The sequence below is a fragment of the Pan troglodytes genome, chromosome 6, assembly GCF_028858775.2.
Source record: "Pan troglodytes isolate AG18354 chromosome 6, NHGRI_mPanTro3-v2.0_pri, whole genome shotgun sequence".
Lineage (NCBI taxonomy): Eukaryota > Metazoa > Chordata > Mammalia > Primates > Hominidae > Pan > Pan troglodytes.
This window is the reverse complement of record NC_072404.2, coordinates 10,012,168-10,035,084: the sequence shown is the minus strand read 5'-3', so window position 1 is coordinate 10,035,084 and position 22,917 is coordinate 10,012,168. Positions and strand designations below refer to the sequence as shown.

Below are 22,917 nucleotides of genomic sequence, written 5' to 3'. Positions count from 1 at the left end.
GGCAAAGATCATGGATGGATGAGACCATTAGATAAAAAGCTGATGGCGAAATGCACAAGGCAGGGATCAGGCTGCTACGCTCTGCCACCCAACTTAGCATCCCTGAGTGGGGCGACTAGACCTACATGCCTCCACCCTGCTGCAGTAACGGGGAAGCAGTCTTAGGGAGGGAGGGAGACAGACAGAGAGAGAGAGGAAGGGAGAGAGGAAGAAAGGAAGGAAGGGAGGGAGAGAGGAAAGGAGGGAGGAAAGAAGGGAGGGAGGGAGACAGGAAGTAAAGAAGGGAGGGAGGAAGTAAAGGAGGGAGGGAGGAAGTAAAGAAGGGAGGGAGGGAAGAAAGGAGGGAGGGATGGAGGAAGGAAGGAAAGGAGGGAGGGAGGGACGAGAGAAGGGAGGGAGAGAAGAAGGAAAGAAGGGAGGAGGGAGGCAGAAAGGAAAGAAGGGAGGGAGGGATGAAGGGAGGAAGGGAGGGAGGGAGGGAGGGAGAGAGGAAAGGAGGGAGGAAAGAAGGGAGGGAGGGAGACAGAAAGTAAAGAAGGGAGGGAGGGAGGAAGTAAAGAAGGGAGGGAAGGAGGAAGTAAACGAGGGATGGAGGAAGTAAAGGAGGGAGGGAAGAAAGGAGGGAGGGATGGAGGAAGTAAAGGAGGGAGGGAGGAAGTAAAGAAGGGAGGGAGGGAGGAAGTAAAGGAGGGAGGGAGGGAAGAAAGGAGGGAGGGATGGAGGAAGGAAGGAAGGAAAGGAGGGAGGGACGAGAGAAGGGAGGGAGGGAAGAAGGAAAGAAGGGAGGAGGGAGGCAGAAAGGAAAGAAGGGAGGGAGGGAGGGAGGAGTGGAAATGGAATCTACCAGTTCTTTGCAATGAACTTCCAGTTTACAGGGCAAACGGGGTAGAGGAACAGGTCAAGTGACCCCACAATGATGTAACCAGGTGCATCTCCAATGCAGACGTCCCATGGGATGACTGGCTGGGTTTTCTCAACGAGGCAACTGCATGGGGGAAAAGAGTGGGGGATTCCACTAGATTAACAGAGCTGTAACCTATAGTGACAGGAAGCAGATGAGTGGTTGTGGGGATGGGGAGGGTCGGTAGGGAGGGATAGTGGGGGCTGCAAGGACACCTTTGAGGGTGAGGAACCTGTTCATTATCTCAACTGTGGTCACAGCTTCCCAGGTGTGCGTATATGTGTAGCTAAGTCAAAAGCTGTCAAACTGTCCATCTTAAATATATGCAGTTTAAACCTGTATGTCAACTGCAACTCAATAAAGCTGTTTACATTTTTTTTTTAACAATTTGAGAGACATGACAACAAAATGAATAGTGTGAACCCTGCGTGAATCCTACTTTTATCAAAACCACCGTAAAGAGGTGTTTTGGAAAATTTGGGGGAATCTGAGTGTGAACTATTAGATGATATTAAAATGTTCAAATTGCCAGGTGCGGTGGCTCATGCCTATAATAACAGCACTTTGGGAGGCCGAGGCTGACAGATTGCTTGAACTCAGGAGTTTGAGACCAGCCTGGGCAACACAGCAAAACCCTGTCTCTACCAAAAATATAAAAAGTTAGCTGGCGTGGTGGCACACGCCTGTGGTCCTAGCTACTCAGGAGGCTGAGATGGGAGGATTGCTTGAGCCCAGGAGGCAGAAGTTGTAGTGAGCTGAGATCACACCACTTCACTCCTGTCTGGGTGACAGAGTGAGATTCTATCTCAAAAAAATAATAATAATTTTATCAGGTGTGACAATGGTATCATGAGAAAAGACATCCATATTTTCATGTAAAAATTTCTTTTCTTTTCTTTTTTATTTTTTTGAGACAGAATCTCACTCTGTCGCCCACGCTGAAGTACAGTGGCATGATCTTGGCTCACTGCAACCTCCACCTCCCAGGTTCAAGTGATTCTCCTGCTTCAGCTTCCTGAATAGCTGGGATTACAGACGTGCGCCACCATGCCTGGCTAATTTTTGTATTTTTAGCAGAGATGGGGTTTCACACGTTGGCCAGGCTGGCCTCGAACTCCCAACCTCAAGTGATCCACCTGCCTTGGTCTCCTGAAGTGTGGATTACAGGTGTGAGCCATCACGCCTGGCCAAAGTTTTCACTGAAGTAAGACATACAGGCAAGCTCACAGACCACTGGTGTATACAAAAAACAAGCACCCAGATCAAAAGACAGCACTCCTGCCATTCCAGACGCCCCCTCCTCAGGTGGACCCCTCCTAGTCACTGTCACCCCCACGGTAAGTAACCACAAGGGTCCCAGGAAAACCTGTTATTCCAACACCAAAGATTACTTCTTCCTGTTTTGGAACATTCTATAAATGGAATCACACAGTATATGCTCCAAGCAGGGGTCTGGTTTTCCTTTTGTTAAACATTATGCCCGTGAAATTCATCCACATTGGCATGTGAACAGGTATTTTAGACACATGTGTGACGTGTATGGGGGAAAAGTGACGTGTTCTGAAATACGCTTCAAAATACGCCAATAAAAAAGCGGGGATGGATGGATGGATGCAGCAAAATCTTGAGGATCATTGACTTTTGCTGATGGGTATAAGAGGGCTTACTCTATTCTTCCTTTTGCATATATTTAAGATGTTTTACATTAAAAATGTAAAACCTCTTTAGAGGTCAGGTGCGGTGGCTCACGCCTGTAATCCCAGCGATCTGGGAGGCTGAGGCAGGCGGATCACGAGGTCAGGAGATCCAGACCATCCTGGCTAACATGGTGAAACCCCGTCTCTACTAAAATACAAAAAATTGGCTGGGTAGGTGGCGGGTGCCTGTAGCCCCAGCTACTCGGGAGGCTGAGGCAGGGGAATCACTTGAACCTGGGAGGCAGAGCTTGCAGTGAGCCGAGAAGTCGCCACTGCACTCCAGCTTGGTGACAGAGCAAGATTCTGTCTCAAAAAAAAAAAAAAAAAATTAAAGAAACAGGTTGTATGACATAAAGCTAGGATGCTATGGCCAAGAAACTGTGGTGAGGGTCCCCACATCACTCCATGGCTTTCCCTCCCAGATGAGCTGAAATGCAACACTCTCAGACTCTCCTGCAGTGACACAGGGCCACGCCACCAAGTTCTGGGTGACGGAACATGGGCCAAAGGAGCGTCATCCACTCCTAGGCCTGCCTGGATGCACAGATGAGCTTTTGTATTATGAGCCCTGAAGACGCTGGCATTTCTGTCGCTGTGGCCTGCCTAGCCCTAGCGTAACACCACATTCTAAAGCCTGCAGAGAGCACTGCCTCCTGGCCTCAGCTATGTGGCATCGTCAGACACCAAAGACCACAGCGCGTGCTTCTGCAGGCCTAAAAGTATTGCCTGGCTACTTCTGCAGATGGATTTTAATACTAGAATTGGTTTTCATGAGACATCGTGATTCTTGTCCTATATTTAATCTTAAGCGTTTTAAAGTTTGCTTTCATCAATTTAGTCTTCATTTGCTGAAGACTGATTTTCTTTTTTCTTTTTTTATTGTAATTTTATTATTATTATACTTTAAGTTTTAGGGTACATGTGCACAATGTGCAGGTTTGTTACACATGTATACATGTGCCATGTTGGTGTGCTGCACCCATTAACTCGTCTTTTAGCATTAGGTGTATCTCCTAATGCTATCCCTCCCCACCTCCCCCAACGCCACAACAGTCCCTGGTGTGTGATGATGTGAGGTAGGGCTCTACTGCTATTTTTCCTAAGTAAATAATTGTTCCAGCCCCATTTGTGGGTCAGTCCCATCCAGATGGTTTGCGCCTTCAGGATCCTCCTTAGACTTCCAGAAATGTTTGCTTAATGAAACTTTTGAAGAGGTAGATAGGATTTGTTCCCTAATTTATCGCCAATTTCCAGGAGTGGATCGTCTTGCAGTATAGCATAAGTACAGTCATGAAAACCACAAGGATTTTACTACAGATAATAACTATTTTGAAACTTTACTACTCCTCATAATTTGGCCCTTTATCTTTTTCCTCCTGCTTTTATTGGAACATGGAAGTGGCAGATTGCACGGCTTCGCCAATGCCAGCATGATCCTATTCAAGCCTGGCACTGTCCCGGACCCCTGCGTGCTCCAGCACTTGCACAGCTGGAGTCGGACCGGAAGTCTCTCAGCGGAGTCCACTCTCTCAAGTCCTGTGGAACCCGCCCCCAGCTCTCCCCAGACTCACTCCCTGCCACCGCAGGGCTTGCTCCCCTCCCTCCAGCACCCACCCTCCTCGCTGTCCCTCAAATATAACAGCTTTCCCACAGCTGGAGGTCTTTCTTTCCCAGACAGCACTTTTCTCCTCGACAGCAGAAACTCAGCCAGCTTTGTCTACTGCAATAGCCCCCGTGCCCAGAATAGTGCCTGCTGATAGAACAATCGTCTCTAAAAATATTGTTGAATGAATGCATAGCTAATGACACACAAGCTGTACCAAGCAATTAATCCTATTAGTATATTTAGTAGCTAATTGTGATACAGAATTTTTAAAAACTCAATCAACGATGCTATCCAATTTTGGGTACCTATTTTGAATCACAACTTCCATTTTAACCCTTCTTATCCTTGTCTTATCACCTGGTAGGACCCCAGCCTGACATCTTGTTCTTTGTCTTCCTACATCCTGCGCTGGTATCTGGGCTATCTCCAGCCCCTGGTTCTCCCTCTCCAAGCACACCCATCTCCCCGACACCCCAAGCCATCATCTGCAGGGGCACCACTCATTCACAGGCCCCAACACTGCTCTTCGGAAATGCCAGCTCCCGGTCTAACGACACACGTACCTGCCCCTCAACAATCCACCTGGAGATGGACGTTTTCCCGTCATAGCCTGGCCGGAACTGAAGGGTGGCGGAGCGAGGGCTGATGTTGGAAATGACCAGGTTGGATGGGGCACCAGGAAGGTCTAGAGAGGAACCAGGGAGGAAAGGGAGAGATTTACAGTCCGTCACAGCTTAGGAAAGGTATCAAACGTGTCAGCTTCAAAAGTAAACAGTTTCAAAACGATTCTATACCAAAAAAGGATTTGCTCTCAAAACCATGAAGGTGAGAAGCAGCACAGCTTCCCCAGGGGCATGATCAGTGCATGGTTTTTGCTTTAATGGGGTGACCCAGTGGGCTTTAGGAGACACGTCGCTAACATGGCCTCCCTGATGAGAAACTCTGCAGGCACACGTCATGTCTTACGCATCTCTGTACTTCGTAGGTAATTAACAGATGCTGGCTGAATGAGGAAAGGATGAATGAATGTAATTCTTCCTGGCTCCTCAAGCCACACAGAGAACGAGCGGGCCATACTTCCTTTCATAATTACCGTGGCCTCGGAGGGATGGAGGGAAGAGTGCACAGGCCCAGGGTTGCTCCCAGGCGGCGTGACACCTGGTCAGGATCAGGTCTTGAGCCTTAGGCTTCTTGGATTTCGTTTCCAAGACGAACAAATTCTCGTGCAAGTGCAGAACTCTCCTTCCTCTGCTTCTATTCAGTTGCTCGGGCAACTGGATAAGGTGGAAGGTGGGTTCTGAATGAGCCTCCTGTTGAGGGTGCCCGTGGCTCAAGCCTACTCCTAGATGAGAGACCCTTCAGATGCCGCTCCCCAAAGAGCATCTCCCACCCGGAATTGTAGCACTATGAGTTCAAAATGAGAGCTTTTGTGTTACTGTGCCATGCAAAATACTCTAGAGAAAGATAAGGGGATAAAATGGGGAAGAAAAAGAAAAGAAAAATGCAAGGCTAGTGCAGCTTTCAGACCGCACTATCTCTGAGGAATGCTTTCTTCATTTGCTGTTGCTTGGGGTGTTTGAAACCAGGTCTTGCACAGGGACAATGAAACTATTTTGGTGATCAATTCAGTATTGGCATGGGCAGGGTCTGTAGGATCTCAAGGGTCCTTTCCACATCTAGTTTTTAATGAATTTGAAATAGAAAATGTTTAAATTGAAGGACAAGTGGACTCTTTCCTATTTCTCAGCTCTCTGGATTTTTAAATGGTTCTTCAATCATTAATGGCGATAAACTTCAAGCACAGTAAACAGAACATGGTGTCCCCAAAGCAGTCCTCGCCATTTGATTTGCCTCCAGCCACTACCCAGGATGAGTGGGTAAGGCTTTAAGACCCCTCTCCAGCTACAAGCATTCAGCCTTGGCAATGACAGAACAGCAACTCCAGTGCCCCCCTGCACCTTGGTTATCAGGGGTTTGGCCAAAGCAGCCAGGCCTCAGTTTCCCCTCTAACACTCCACTCTGTGGCTCCAGACGTAGTGTGCATCAGAGTGTTTCTGGAAGCACAGCCTTCTGGAGGTCAGCTAACCCATTTCCCTGCCCTGGATAAACAATGTCCAAGACATCTCAGGAAAACCCTGGTAACTTGCACCCAGATGTGCTTCTAGTGTTAACCTTGGTAGCTGTATATACCAATTTTTACCCAATTAAACCACACGCCATCATCATTGATATGGTTTGGCTGTGTCCCCACTCAAATCTCATCTTGAATTGTAACTCCCACAATTCCCATGTGTCATGAGAGGAACCCGGTGGGAGGTAACTGAATCATGGGGGCAGGTCTTTCCTGTGCTGTTCTCATGATAGTGAGTAAGTCTCACAAGATCTATGGGTTTTAAAAACGGGAGTTTCCTTGCACGGGCTCTCTCTTTGACTGCTGCCATCCATGTAATACATGACTTGCTCCTCCTTGCCTTCCGCCATGATTGTGAGGCCTCCCCAACCATATGGAACTGTAAGTCCATTAAACCTGTTTCTTTTGTAAATGGCCCAGTCTCGGGTATGTCTTTATCAGCAGCATGAAAATGGACTAATACAATCATCGCTACTGTTTTGAAAGTATTCATGGCATTTTAGATATGCATTGGGAACTGGCTTTAAACACTTTCAACGCGTGTTCTGGGAACTGGCTGAGGCCAAAGCAGGAGGGGAAGACAGAAGGGACGTGAGGCCGTGGTGGAATGCTCTGGAGAATGGGGCTGAAGTGGGGTCAACACCCATTTACCCTCCAGCATCTTGGCAGGAGGCCACTACTCCTTTTCAAGGCACTCAGTGGCTTCCACACCAAAGTGCCAATCAACTTCTAGCCTCAGGAATCTCCAAGAGAAAGGTGACAGCAGGAGGACCACACACGATTCTACTGACCTGGGGGCACTCCAGAAGAAATGGTGGATGAAGTCACCAGGCCAGCGCCCACGGCGGTCACAGCAGCCACGTCGATGGTGTAGGTGGTGAGAGATGAGAGGCCTTGGATCTTGTACTCGTGCGTCGTGCTGTTCAGGGTGTGCGTGAGACGAGAGTCGTTCCTGCCGTACACCTCCCAAGAGATCTGATAGCCTAGAAAGCAACAGGACCAGACCAGCGTTGGTCTCCTGAAGGCCAAGGGCTCACCTGGATTCCACAGCACCATCGTGGCAGGCTTGAAGCTATGGAGAGCTTGGCTGGATGTGCTGAAGGCACCTTAGAGCCACTGTGCTACTGACATGAGACACAGGTCAAGGCTCCTTCCTCTGTGTGCCCAATGCGATCTCATAAACTTGCTTATGGGAGTGACGGTCCCACCACAGGGGACCATCCCTCCCTACCAGGGCGAGCTTCACAAGGACAGGGACTCTGGGATGCTCTGGTAACCTCAGCACCAGGTGCGTGAACTGAAACATGACGACAGCTGCCAGCCTGCTGTGCTCAATTCAACCTTCTCTTGTCAAATTATGAATGCATTTCACCAATAATCCCACTAAAAAATGTTATGTATGTATATATGTATGTATGTATGTATCTATTTATTTTTGAGTCTGTTGCCCAGGCTGAAGTGCAATGGTGCAATCATAGCTCACTGCAGCCTCAACCTCCTGGGCTCAATCCATCCTCCCACCTCAGCGTCCTGAGTAGCTGGGACCACAGGCGTGAACCACCATGCCTGGCTAATTTTTTGTATTTTTTTGGAGAAATGGGGTTTCCCCCTGTTGCCCAGGCTGGTCTGGAATTCCTAGGCTCAAGAGATCCTCCCGCCTCGGCCTCCCTTAGTGTTGGGATTACAGCCACTGTACCCGGCCAATCATTTCATTTTTGGAAGCCGATATTTTTTGTACCTTGAATCAATGGCTCGCTCTTCGGTTGCAACTAATTCACGGAAACACTTCTACTTTTTCCTTCACGAAATGACTGATAGATCACTCTTCCATTTTGCAATGTACTGGAAACATTTATTTTCACCTGAGTGTGTGAGTTTTGCTTCAAGCTCTCTCTCCCCTTTTCACATATCCTGTTTTCTAATAAATTTGATTTCCCCCTATACTCTCTTCAGGCCAGTGGGGCCTCACGATGAAAATTTATTCAACCTGGGATTCCACTGTGACTTGGGGCTTAGAGAAAAAAGACCTGCGGGGCACGTTGGCTCACACCTGTAATCCCAGCACTTGGGGAGGCCAAGGCGGGTGGATCACCTGAGGTCAGGAGTTGGAGACCAGCCTGGCCAACATGTGAAACCCCGTCTCTACTAAAATACAAAAATTAGCCATGCATGGTGGCGGGCGCCTGTAATCCTAGCTACTCGGAAGGCTGAGGCACGAGAATCACTCGAACCTGGGAGGCGGAGGTTGCAGTGAGCCGAGATTGCGCCACTGCACTCCAGCCTGGGTGACAGAGCGAGACTTTGTCTTAAAAAAAAAAAAAAAAAAAAAAAAAGGAGAAATAAGACCCAACTAGCTCCTGAATCAATCAACCCGCGTGGAGGGGAGTTTATGTGATCAGAGAGCACTTAAAAGTGTCTTTTAAAGAGGGAGACAGTGGTGGAAAGAGCTCATAGGTCCACAGGCAAAAGAAAACAGCTGAAAACGCTTGCTCTTCCCTATTTCTAGTCAATAACCTCAGGGATATAGAAGCGCTAGGACGCACCTGAAACTTCCTCCTCACTCTGATGAAAGCAATAAATAAAGCTAGGAGTTGCACTTGCAGGTAAACAAGAATTTAGAGGACAGCATCTTGAGACTTTATATTTTGAAAAAAATTTAATGTCGGAAACTGCTCCCCTTGGCCGTGCCACAGGCCCCGTACAGCCTGGCAGCTTCTGTGTGCGGGCTGAGGGGACTCCCGTGTGGGCTGACGCAGTGGGGAGCTCCAAGGAACAAGGGCCACCAGAGGGGCGGCCTGGCTGCTGGGTGCCTCCAGAGCACTTGTAGCACCTGCCATTCTGTGAGTTGTCACCAAGTGGTGCTGCCTCCCTGCCTTTGGGGTCTCTGCCTGGGCCCAGGAGGGTCACTAAACCATCCTCTGTGGTGTCTTCATCAAAGGCGCCTGGCTGCTTCTCAGGTCCTGGTCTCCTTTTCCTCCTCCCAGGGAGAGGGGAGAAGTCTGACTACCCAGGCCAACCACTCATCATTGCCTTCTCCCATTTCCTTCCTAACTTTATTTTTTAAAAAAAAATATATATATATAAATAATATATATAATTATATATATATAATATATAAATAATATATATAAATAATATATATTATATATATAATATATAATATATATTATATAATATATATATTAATATAATATATATAAATAATATATATAATTATATATATATTACATATATATATATAGAGAGAGAGAGAGAGAGAGAGAAAGTAAGTCTTGCTCTGTTGCCCAGGCTGGAGTGCAGTGGGGTGATCACGGCTCACTGCAGCCTTGAACCACTCAACTCAAGCGATCCTCCCACCTCAGTCTCTCAAGTAGCTGGTACTATAGGCATATGCCACCATGCCTGGCAAGTTTTTAAAATTTTTTGTAGAGATGAGGGTCTCACTGTGTTGCCCAGGCTGGTCCCAAACTCCTGGTATCAAGCGATCCTCCCACCGCGGCCTCCCAAAATGCTAGGATTACAGCCGTCAGCCACCACGCCCAGCCTGGGCCCTGCCCTCACTTTACATCTTAGCATTTCCCTCATCTGCCCACCCTGACATCTAAGACATCTAGCCTGCCCCATTCATTCATGTAACCCTCACAACACACCTTTGAAATTGGAGCCATTGTTATCCTATTTCATAAAGGAAGAAACCAAGCCACAGAAAGCTTCGTGGACTTGCTGGAACCCCAGACAGCCCTCAGTGGATGAAGGAAATAATGGATACATGGTCCATTTCCAAGACAAAGTACCTTGAATCAGCTTAGGTCAGCAAACTACAGAAGAAACAGGATACACTAAGCCCCTGCTTCAATCGCAAACGCCTACTTCTCAGCTTCCCCCCACCCCTCAGTTGTCCCCACCCCAACCAAAGAAGTTTAGTCTAAGATGAAAGTTTACTATCCTGCAGAATATCTCGTTTCGTCTGTTCTTATCAGCCTGCCCAGCTACTTAGGTCGTAAGTCAAATACCTGAAGACCCCCTGAGCTGACTAGAATTGCAATGCATTGTGGGCTGCAACAAAATGCAACAAGACAACCCTAAAAAAACACCTACAGCCCCTGCCCAACAACCAATAGGCGATGTCCGGGAAGATTGTGACCCCCCCACCCCCCAACCCCCATACTGCTCAGCCTATGAGGAACCGGGAGAGGGGCCTGAGCACTAGGGGATAAATCGCTTGTTGTGACCGTGCTGAGTGTGCCTGCCCACCAGACACTCGATCTTGCAAGACCGTCATTAAAAGTCTCACTTTCGCTGTTCTCCGGGTCTCTGAGTCCATTCTTTGGGTTTGGACGGGTGAGTTTGTTTCTCATGGTGGATGAGACCCTGCTCTCAAAGCGCCTCCTCCTCCAGCACCTCCTCCTGACGTGTGCAAGGGAACCGAAAGACATCCCTGACCTTGGTGGGTCACGCCTGGTCAATCGCTAAATAATTTGATCCTCGGGGTCTACTCTGAACCTATGGGAAGAGCAGTCTTTGTTTAATATTACAACTTGTCTGCCAGAAAATTTTATTTGTTTAAAAGCTGTTTTTCATCAGAATTTACTGAAACACAGTGTCATGTTTGTCATGTCGACCTAGAGCTGAAACACGGCAATTCCAGCGTCTTCAGGAAGAGCAGTGTTGATAGAATTTATTAGGATCAACATTGATAATATAGTGTGCTCAAATGGTTGTAGATACAAACAAAAACCAAACGGACAGCTAGAGAGGCTGATCTGCAGAGAAACGCCAGCAGAGACGGCGCAGGCCCAAGACGTGTGATGCCCGTGAGCACAGACAGAGTGGTGGGCGCGAGGTGGGAAAGACGTCCCCTAATTTATGAACAACAGCTTTTGGGGGAGATGCGTGGAGAGCTCGGGCATTGCTGGCCAGGGGATGCATCCTCTGCTTCCAGCTCCCAGAGGAGAGAGGAGGGAGGCGCCCGGAGCCAGGAGCGGGGGTACCTCCCGCTTGGCATCCTACCTGCTCCCAATGGCTGCCTAACTGAGACTAATGGCCAGAGGAGCTTCAGAAATAATTTTCTGTTGATCTGAAGTAAATTCTCTAGAAAAGAGCAGTGCATCCAATCACAAACTGTCTGTCTGCATTCTGGCCCTCATAAATCAGAGTTTACGGAAGGAGAGTGGAGGACGCTGAAATTTACAATGAGCGCGCAATGGGCAATTTACTCGGGCAGGCGCAGCCGCCCCCTGCTCCGTGCTTCCCTCTCATTCCAGGTCTCGAATTAAAATGGAAGCTGGGGGTGCTCACCACAGACCAGGGCTAATAAACCTACGTTTCCAACAGCGCCTCTGGCCCGTAAAGTGGTGCCGAGCCCAGGCCCAAGCCGTCAGTCATCCTGGGCTCCTGCAGCTGCCTTTAATAGCAGGTGCAGCCTTTGCAGGAAGCCTGCGAGAGCATGGTGGTGCCGCACCAACACTTCCAGAAACCGGCAGCCAGGTTTGCCCACGAACACAGTTTTTCTTTTGCTCTTCTCAATGAAACACTCTGCCTTCAGCACAGAATAGAATTTCATGGTGCTGCCAGCATGTTCCACTGGAAAACTATGTCTACATGGTGGGTGCTGGGGCAAGCTCCCCTGATGCGGGCATCACTGGGGGCACAGGGTGATGCTGGGCTGGTAAGGTGATAACATCCGACCTCATCTCCTCTAGGACCTTCTCCTCCAAAGAGCTGCAGGCATCCACTGCAGCTTCTGTGACACAAGGTGCACATTACAGTGAGCAGGAAGGGAAAACACACAGGCCACACACAGAAGGGGACAACGTGGCTGCCGAGAGGAACCTGCAGACAGTATGCCTGGTGCTCGCACTGCAACTTTGCTGGCCCTGATAGCACAGGCACCTCCAAACCCAGGCCTCTGGCTACACCCAGCCCAGGAAAGCTCGAGCTTCGACGTCAGGCTACATACACCCTGCCCAGGAAAGCTCGAGCTTCGAAGTCAAGCTCCACCATAAACAACAGACTGCTGCTTGTAACTACAGGTATTTGTTTAAATAAAACATGAAAATGAGTTCATGAAGCCCCATTAGCTGGTGAAACAGACGATCATAAATTGGAAGTATTGGCAACCACTGCTTAGCCGTGAAATGTTGGCTCAACGTGAATTATTATGCCCATGGATTTTTTTCTTTCGGCTTTAAACAGGAAAGAAGTGTGTGCTGTGTTCACAAAGGGCAGGGCAGGGGCTAACGTGTGTATCTGTAAAAAGGGAATTCCTTCTGTGTACACACGTCTACCAAGGAGTCTCTGCCAGATTTCCAAAACATGGCCGACTGCGGACCTGAAAGGCGACTGGGCAGATGGTAGGGCAGAATTCTTTCTTTCCTACCCGGGCAGCCCCGTTTCTGGGATCAGTGGTAAGGAGAGCTCTAATTCCAGCCACCGAACTGGTCCCTGAAGGGTCTGAACTGGAAAGTCTTCTTCTTCGGAATGGTAGCCTCCTGCTCAGCTTTTAAAAATCCCTCCTCACACTAGTTTGTTTTTCCTTTCTTTGAATGGTTTAAAGCAAGATTAAACTAGGTTCCTGCAGTCTATAGTGCCCTCCCCTGCTCAGTTCCCCCTGCCTTTGCTTAATTCCTTCGACTCCAGGCAACAGGAGGCCCTTTTAATTGTACACACTCAGCACTTGCGATTCTCAGACGACTTCAGAATGTGCAACAGATTGTGTCCAATTCTAGTAGTGACTTCCCCCCATTCCTGGAGTTTTCACACTGTTTAAAGTGGGCACTTCAAAAGATAAGCTTCTGGAAGGCAGAGCCAGATTCATTAATTTACTTTTTTTAAAAGTTAAGGTGAGGCCAGGCGTGGTGGCTCATGCCAGTAATCCCAGCACTTTGGGAGGCCGAAGTGGGTGGATCACCTGAGGTCAGGAGTTCGAGACCAGCCTTACCAATATGGTAAAACCCTGTCTCTACTAAAAATACAAAAATTAGCTGGGTGTGGTGGCGCACACCTGTAATCCCAGCTACTTGGGAGGCTAAGGCAGGAGAATCATTTGAACCGGGAGGCGGATGTTCCAGTGAGCCAAGATCACACCACTGCACTCCAACCTGGGTGACAGAGAGAGACTCCATTTCAAAAAATAAATAAACAAAAAATTAAAAACCCCACAAAGTCCAGCTATATGCTTATAAGAGGCACAGCACACTTTGGGAGGCCAAAGTGGGTGGATCACGAGGTCAGGAGATCGAGACCATCCTGGCTAACATGGTGAAACCCCCGTCTTCACTAAAAATACAAACAATTAGCCAGGCGTGGTGGCTCACGCCTGTAGTTCCAACTACTCGGGAGGCTGAGGCAGGATAATTGCTTGAACCCAGGAGGCAGAGGTTGCAGTGAGCTGAGATTGTGCCACTGTACTCCAACCTGGGCTGCAGAGTGAGACTCCATCTCAAAAAAAAAAAAAATTTTGAGAGGTGGCACTGGCTCCAAGGTGACCCTGCGTATGGGCTGTGGGCACACCGCTCTATCAGGGGATCTGGTTGGCACAGATGATTACAGGAGAGTCTACTGATGAGTAGGGGTGGGGTTGGCACTGGGTTTGCTATGTAGCTGGAGTTCTGTGTAGAAAGAGGTCACTGTAGGAACACAGTCTCCCACTGTGCCCCAGGGCACCTGGGATGCTGCAGTGACCTCCCAGGAGCACTGCAGGGAAGCACAGGACACTCAATGCCAGTGGGACACACGTGAGCCTCCAGCCGGAGGTGGCTCCATTTCCGGGTCAGAGCATGCCACGAGTCCTTGGATATATCCTGTCTTTGCAAAGCAGAGTTTTTGGTGGATGTTGTGATAAGGAAACAAGTACTGCCTGGAAACCAAAGTGAACCGGGAAATGAGGGTGACGAGGGACCATCTGGTCCCAAGGTCTGAGAAGGTGGGCAGTCCCAGGCGGGTGCAGACATCCCATTAGGAACTAACTGTGGTCACTGAAAAAAGAAATGCAAGTATTATTTCTTTCAACTACTGTTTAGTATTTTTTAAATGGCAATTATAATTGTTAGCGCATATTAACACTTTCGTTGTTTGGACCTAACTACTTAATAAACAGAACCGTCAGGCATTTCTGTGGCCTCAGGGTGCTTTGAGAAATTATGGAGATGCTAAGAGGACTGTGGATGGGGAAAGTGAGCATCCCATGCTGTGGGGTTCAGAGCATGGTTCAAACCTCACCCCCAGCACATCAACGCTGCAGAGGAGAGAATGCGCACATGCCCATGGGCTGTGATGGAGGGACGTCACCACCCTAAACCTCAGCCTTGTCATCACCAGGCCGGGGTTATAAGACACCCCTTGTGTGGTTGCTGAGAAAGCAAAATGAGATCCCACAAGGCTAAGGTGCCAAGCACAGGGGAAGTGGCCAGGGTCATCATTGCCGCTGTCATCCGGGACGCCAGTGTGGAGAAGAAACGGCCCCCAACTCTGCAGCCTGGCAGGAGGGAGAGACCACCTGAGGCTCTTGGTCTCTGGGCAGCACAGTCCCAGCACAGGCTTCTAGGACACACCCAGAGAGCATAAGCTTGCTTCACAGAACAATCAGGCACTTGAATTCCATGGCTCCCGCAGGCAGCTGAGAACGCTGCCACCACGGAGCGGAGACGCAGCTCAGCTCCAAACTGACCACTCGCGTCAGGACGGGCAACTCACTCAACCTTGGGGGTGCGGCTGCAGAATACCCATGCAGGAGCCCCTGCCGGGACATGAGATGCCACAGGCAAAGCCCCCACAGAGGGCTGACACAGAAGTGTCCTATATATGGCTGACAGAGAAGAAGATTAAGTGGCTTGCTAGAAATCCTCGGTAATGTTTAGAAAAAAAAACAGATGTCTGTTGGAGGCTGAGTTGTTCTGGGCCAGGCAGCGGGCAGCCACTGATACAACTTCTCTCAACTCGTCCTCCTGACAGCCCCTCAGTTGTAACTGAGGATCCCAGAGGTCTGCTGAGGCTCTTAGAGTGACTAAAACAGTAGAACAGGGGGCCCTGCCCAACCTCATCTGAGGCTAGAGCCTATGTTGCTTTTGTCAAACCAAGATTTTTTTTTTGAACTAAGATTTAAATTAAGCTTAACCTAAAAGGTTTTTCAGAGACATTATAAAAATTTGGCCAGGCGCAGTGGCTCACGCCTGTAATCCCAGCACTTTGGGAGGCTGAGGCAGGTGGATCACTTGAGGTCAGGAGTTCGAGACCAGCCTGGCCGACATGGCAAAACCCCATTTCTACTAAAAATACAAAAATTAGCCAGGTATGGTGGCACACACCTGTAATCCCAGCTACTCAGGAGGCTGAGGCAGGAAAACTGCTTGAACCCGGGAGGTGGAGGTTGCAGTGAGCCGAGATCGCGCCACTGCACTCCAGCCTGGGCGAAAGAGCAAGACCCTGTCTCATAAATAAATAAATAAACAAATAAAATCATTAAAAACCCTAAAAAAGGTGAGCTGTCTCCCACAGAGACCCCCTCAAACCAGGAGAGGAGATCTCACTGCCCAGGGGCCTCTAAGGCTCAGCCCCCATCCCTGGTACAGCTCAGAACCTCCTCCAAAGTACCTGCCTCACAGTCTCCTCAGGGCTCTCACTGGAGGGCAGGGTGGGGAGGGGACAGAACATGGGATCTGGAGTCAGAAGACCCAGATCTCACCCTTGCGGCTCACAGCTGTGGGACGAGGGCTGAGCCAGGCACGTGAGCCTCACAGTCACACCGCCTGGCTGTGTCTGAGAAGGCTGGCTGCCCACAGGAGCGCTCAGTGCCATCTGCTGAATGAAGGAAAGGTCACCCACCCTCTCGGGGCCTCAGTTTCCTCATCTGTAAAATGGTCATAATATCGATATTGACCTTACCATGCTGCTATGAGAATTAAGCAAGACACACGCATGTGAACAAATGTGTCATGACTGACTCTCATTGGTCAGAGACTCTGGACACCTACTAAGATCATGCGAGGAGAACAGATCTCAAACTACGGCTGCTGCCCACACAGTAAAGGCCCCCAGACCAGGCTGGCTCTCACTGGGGCAGTCCCAGTGCTGGGACTCTGCCACACGGCCAGGAAGACATTTCAGTTCCTCTCGAGAAGGCCGTGGGCACGGGTCCATGCTGTCAGCAGTTTGGTTTGAAGAGACAGACACTTCTTTTTGTGAGGACAAACTTATCTTTTCCTTTTTTGAAGGACGGGCCTACTTACCAGTAATGATGCCATTTTTCTCCAGGGGCTCCTGCCAGCTGACCTTGAGAGATGTGTCCAAGATCTCCGTGAAACTCAGATGTCCCACAGCTCCTGGTTCTACCAATTAAAAGCAAAGTCATCTGTTAACACAGTAGCCCAAATTTTCTTTTGATCAGATGTGTGGGGGAGGTTCTAACTATGGAAGGAAAGTGGTGAGCTGGGGCTGCAAAACCCTGCAGGAGACATCAGTGGAATGCAGAAGGAAGGAGGGTGTTCAAGGCATCCTGGCTATCATCACACACATTATTTTCTCCAGCTTCATCCCAGCCACACAGGGCACTGGAGCTACTGGTGGCAGGAGATTTATACACAAACCATTCTCTGTCTTTCTCCTTGATCTAATCTGATTAGAACAATCAGGCTGGCTGGATTCTCAAGAGCAACTGCCTCCTCTGAGTGTTCCTCCATGGTGTATGCAGCCCCGTGTCTGGCTTGTGTGGGGGCCATCTGGAACCTTGTGCAAACCAGAAAAGGACCCTGGGCCCAGAGGCAGGCTCACCTGCCAACCTGGTCCAGAACTCCAGGCTCCAAACCCAATCGGTATCCTGAAGGATTCCAGAGGGGTGAGGCAGTGGCCTGAGAAAGTCCCAGCAAAAACAAATTCCTTTCCCAGGAGCTTCTGTGCCCTGCGGCCCCCTTGCTAACACGGGCAGGCAGAGCCGCAGAGTTACGCTTGAACGCTGGCGTCCAAGCTGGGTGTCAGACCTGGCTGAGCTACTTGCTGCCTATGAAATTACACTCTCAACACCTTAGTCTGTTAATGTGTGAAACAGGGAAAATAAAAATAACTCAGCGAGACAATTATGAGAATAAAATGTAATAAAACACGAAAACACGAGGATGTCCCGGGCACCATGAAAATGTTCCATGATCATCAGCCGCTGTCATGATGATGAACCTCTCATCAGAACATAAACTCATTCATTCCTAGGATCAGAGGATGCCACCCCAGAGAAAAGACCTGAGAGTCTAAAACATGAGTTAAAAATCCAAGATGCAGGTGCAGCTCAGCAAAGCAAACTGCTTGAGGAAGGGCGGCCACAGGCGCAGAGCTCCGCCCCACATGCAGATGGACCACCTGCCCGCGACTCAGGGACAGCAGGGCCCACAGCAAGTCGCTGCTGGCCGGACAGCAGGGACATTTGGCAGTTCTGACCCACATCTCTTGCACCAGCTCACCCAGGTCTAGAGCCTTTTAGTGTTCCCATACCAGGTCCCATCGGTCCCATCAGGGCCAGCCCACACTCTGTGGTGATGGGGAGGGAGGAGAGGATGCCTGGCTATCTGGAGGAGATAGGTGGATGTCGTGATGGTGATGTTCTCCCGGATGCCGTTACTCCCAAGCCCTGCCATGTGCCTGCCATGGTCTCCCTATAGCCATAGCTGCTGTGCAAGGCATGAGGAGCAGATGGAAATGGAAACGCTTTTGGGGAGGCTGGCGTCTTACGAGCAAATGGAGGGAAGGATGAGGGGAAGAGAGACAGTGCACTCCCATTCCCTAAGTCAGGCACCAAAGGCACCTGTGTGGTGCCTGAAAGTGCCCCTCCATCCACTGCTCTCAGCAGCAAACACAAACACAGCTGCCCGGGTTGGCCCTGCTTCCCCGCTTGCCATTGAGAGCCCTACCTCCTCTCTGACAATGCCCCCATGCTTACCCCTCCAGATACCCGTTCAGGAGAAACATAGCGACAAAGCCAGGGAGGAGAAAAGGGCAGGAGGAAAGAGTAGTTCAAAGGCAGAACTGGGGAAAAGGGAGGAAAAGAATGATGGAGAAGAGACGAGACATCCCTCCGTTTCTGTATGTATCAGTTGAGTACACCCTCCATGCCAGGCAGGGAACCCTGGTTCCTACTGAAAGCTCCACGCCACATGACTCCCCTAGTGAACCTGCTGGATGGCGCCACATTCAAATCTTTTTAGCAATAAAAAATGCAAGTCTTTCAGCTTAAAATAGGAGAGCATGAAGTCAAGGGTGTCAGTTGTCCTGAAAGAGTATCCAGGATTCCTACAGAGAAGTCTCACCCCTGCAAAGTCCCTGTTCTGGTTACTGCCAGCCTCACTTGCACAAACATTAGATTTTTAGGGTGAATTCCATACCGAGCACTGAGTTGGTACTTGGACAAAGCCTTCTAACACAAGTCGTAATTTTAAAAAAATGGTAACAGCCTCAAAAAAAAAAAAAAAAAAAAAAAAAACAACCACTCATCTGGGTGAAACTTTGAAAAGACTTTTCACAGATAAGCTCAAATGCTCTGACAAATTTCACTTTTCTAGTGTGGAAGATGGTAAAATAGAATGGCTGTCAAGACCATCTCATCCTCCCACAATTGTGAGCCTCCAGAAAGACATTCTGACAGATTTTTGCACTGACTTGTTCTTTTTTCAATCGATGGAGAAGGAAAGAAACCTTTTTGCTCCTTTTATATTCTCAGTGTTTCTGCTTCCTGGATTCCTGCCCAAAGATGCTGTCCTCTAGCTCTGCTGGAATCAGCTGGCGATGTCTCAGCTTAAAATTTATATTCTATTTCCTCTTTACTGCTACCCTCTCCCAACAACTTCTCATTTCCTCGGAGCTTTGGGAAAGAAGTCCTGCTGGGTGTGGAACTAACTACAGCACCATCAGCTAGAGAGAAAAGGAGGCCGTTTCTCCAGCACCCAAGAGTCTGAAGCTTTCTTTACTTTCTTTTTTATTGATACATAATACTTGTACACATTTCTATGGTACAGGTGACGTTTTGTTACAGGCACTGACTGTGTAACGGCCAAGTTAGGGTGTTCCGAGTGCCTATGGCCTGGAGTATTTATCATTTCTATGTGTTGTGAACATTCGAAATCCTCTTTCCTTGGTATTTTGAAATATACATCATTGTTAGCTGTAGTCACTCTACTGTGCCACGGAGCATTGGAACTTACTCCTTCTGTTTAACTGAATGTTTATGCCCATCAACTAACCTCTCTTTCTCCCCACCACCCTGCTCCACCGACACACCCCCTCCCAGCCTCTAGTATCTTTCATTCTACTCTCTTATCTCCATGAGATTGGCCTTTTAAGCTACTACTTATGAGTGAGAACTTGTGATATTTGTTTTCCTGAGGGCATTGTTGTAATGCTCTCCAGTTCCCTGCATGTTGCTGCAAATGACAGGATTTCATTCTTTCTTGTGGCTGAATAGTATTCCACTGTGTATATACACCACATTTTCTTATCCGTTGGTCTACTGATGGATGCTTGGGTTGATTCCGTATCTTGGCTACTGTGAATGGTGCTGAAGTAAGCATGGGGTATGGGTATCCTTTGATGTACTGACTCCTTTCGTATGGATAAATACCCAATAGTGGGATTGCTGGCTCACAGGGTAGTTCTATTTTTAGTTTTTTGAAAACTTATACTGTTTTCCATTGTGGCTGTACTAATTTACATCATCACCAACAGTGTATTAGAGTTCCCTGTTCTCCACATGATTGTCAGCATTTTTTACGTCTTTTTAATTCTAGTGATTCTGACTGGGATAAAATGGTACCTCATTGTGGTTTTGATTAGCATTTCCTTGATGATTAGTGATACTGGGCATTTTTTCATAGACATGTTGACCATCTGTATGTCTGCTTTTGACAAGGGTTTATTCATGTCCCTTGCCCACTTTTTAAATGAGATTTTTTTAACTGTTGAGCTGAGTTCTTTGTATATTTTAGATATTAATCCCTTACCAGATGAATAGTTTGCAAATATTTTCTCCCATTCAACAGGCTGTGTCTTCACTCTGTTTACCATTTCCTTTGCTGTACAGGAGTTTTTAAGTTTGATATAGTCCCATTTGTCTATTTTTGGTTTTGTTGCCTGTGCTTTTGAGATCTTAGCCATAAAATCTTTGCCTACACTAATGTCCTGAAGTGTTTCCCCTGTGTTTTATTTTAGTAGTTTTATAATTTCAAGTGTTACATTTAAGTCTTTAATCCATCTTGAGTTATTTTTTAATTTCGATCTTCTGCATATGGATATCCAATTTTCCTAGCACCAAAATTATTGAAGGTATCCTGGCACCTTTATCGAAAATCAGTTGGTTGTAAATATATGGATATATTTCTGGGTGCTCTATTCTGTTCCATTGGTCTATGTGTCTGTTGTTAACGCCAATACTATGCCATGCTGTTTTGGTTATTATAGACTTGTCATATATTTCAAAGATAGGTAGTGTGATTCCTCCAGTTTCATTATTTTTGCTATGGATTGCTTTGGCTATTTAGGCTCTTTTTGGGTTCCACAAGATTTTATGGGTTTTTTTTTTTTTTTTTTTTTTTTGCTATTTCTGTGAAAATGACACTGGTATTTTGATAGAGATTGCATTGAGTCATTAGATTCATTTGGGGAGTATGGTCATTTTAATAATGCTTATTCTTCTGATCCATGAGCATGGGATGTCTTTCTATTTATTTGTGTCTTCTTCAGTTTCTTAGTTTCTTTCATCAATGTTTTGTATTTTTCTTTGTAGAGATCTTTCACCTCCTTGGTTAAATTAATTCCTAGATATGTTTTTCTTTTATAGCTATTGTAAATGGAATCAACTTCTTGATTTCTTTCTCAGCTAGTTCATTATTGGTTTATAGAAATGCTACTGATTTTTGTGTGTTGCTATTGTATCCTGCAACCTCACCGAATTTATTTATCAGATATAAGAGTTTTTTGGTGGAGTCTAGGTTTGTTTAGACACAAGATCATGTCATCTGCAAAGAGAACAATCTGACTTCCTCTTTTCCAATTTAGATGCCTTTTATTCCTTTCTTTTGCCTGACTGCTGTGGCTAGGACTTCCAGTACTACAAATAGGTGTGATGAAAGTGGGCATCTTTGTCTTGTTCCAGTTATCAGAGGAAAGGATTTCAGCTTTTCCCCATTCAGTGTGATGTTAGCTGTGGGTTTTTCATATATAGACTTTATCATATTGAGGTATGTTTCTACTATGCCTAGTTTGTTGAGAGTTTTTATTATAAAGGGATGTTACATTTTATTAAATGCTTTTTATGCATCTGTTGAGATGATCACATGGTTTTTGTCTTTTATTATGTTGGAGTGATGTATCACATTTATGGATATGTATATGTTGAACCATCCTTGCATCCCTGGGATAAATCTCACATGAGCATGGTGTATTATATTTCTGACGTGCTGTTGGATTCAGTTTGCTAGTATTTTTGTTGAGGATTTTTGTGTCTATATTCATCAGGGATAATGGACTGTAGTTTTTTGTTGTTATGTCCTTGTCTGGTTTTGGTATCTGGGCAACACTGACCTCATAAAATGAATTAGAAAGAATTTCCTCTTCTTTAATTTTTTGGAATAGTTTGAGGAGAATTGGTATTAGTTCTTCCTTGAAAGTTTGGTAGAATTTGTCAGTGAAACCACTTGGCCCTGGGTTTTTCTTTGTTGGGAGAGTTATTACTGATTCAATCTCATTACCCATTATTAGTCTGTTCAGATTTTATGTTTCTTTCTGATTCAATCTTGGTAGGTTGTATGTGTTCAGGAATTTATCCATTTCTCCTAGGTTTTCCAATTTGTTAGTGTATAGTTGTTAGTAAGAGTCTCAAATGATATTTTGTATTTCTGTGGTGTCAGTTATAATGTCTCCTTTTGCATTTCTGATTTTGTTTCCTTAGGTAATCTGTCTTTTATTCTTCTTAAGTCTAGCTAGGAGTTTATTGATTTTGTGTATCTTCCCTAAAACTGAGTTTTGTTTAACCATTTGTATTGTTTTTATTATTATTATTATACTTTAAGTTTTAGGGTACATGTGCACAATGTGCAGGTTAGTTACATATGTATACATGTGCCATGCTGGTGTGCTGCATCCATTAACTTGTCATTTAGCATTAGGTATATCTCCTAGTGCTATCCCTCCCCCCCTCCCCCCACCCCACAACAGTCCCCAGAGTGTGATGTTCCCCTTCCTATGTCCATGTGTTCTCATTGTTCAATTCCCACCTATGAGTGAGAATATGCGGTGTTTGGTTTTTTGTTCTTGTGATAGTTTACTGAGAATGATGATTTCCAATTTCATCCATGTCCCTACAAAGGACATAAATTCATCATTTTTTATGGCCGCATAGTATTCCATGGTGTATATGTGCCACATTTTCTTAATCCAGTCTATCATTGTTTGACATTTGGGTTGGTTCCAAGTCTTTGCTATTGTGAATAGTGCCGCAATAAACATACGTGTGCATGTGTCTTTATAGCAGCATGATTTATAGTCCTTTGGGTATATACCCAGTAATGGGATGGCTGGGTCAAATGGTATTTCTAGTTCTAGATCCCTG

The 22,917-nt window shown here is 47.0% G+C and overlaps 1 protein-coding gene across 4 annotated transcripts in view; it reads right to left on the bottom strand.

The window, feature by feature from the left end:
- Nucleotides 1-22,917, bottom strand: part of SDK1 (sidekick cell adhesion molecule 1) — a 961,868-nt gene that overhangs the window by 181,803 nt on the left and 757,148 nt on the right. For all 4 annotated transcript variants that reach the window (XM_054687368.2, XM_518946.7, XM_054687367.2 and 1 more), the window contains exons 20-22: nucleotides 16,562-16,660; nucleotides 7,127-7,318; nucleotides 4,768-4,889 (exon numbers count right to left, since the gene is read on the bottom strand). In XM_054687368.2, the coding sequence (XP_054543343.2) occupies nucleotides 4,768-4,889; nucleotides 7,127-7,318; nucleotides 16,562-16,660 (413 nt within the window). The remainder of the gene's footprint in view (nucleotides 1-4,767; nucleotides 4,890-7,126; nucleotides 7,319-16,561; nucleotides 16,661-22,917) is intronic.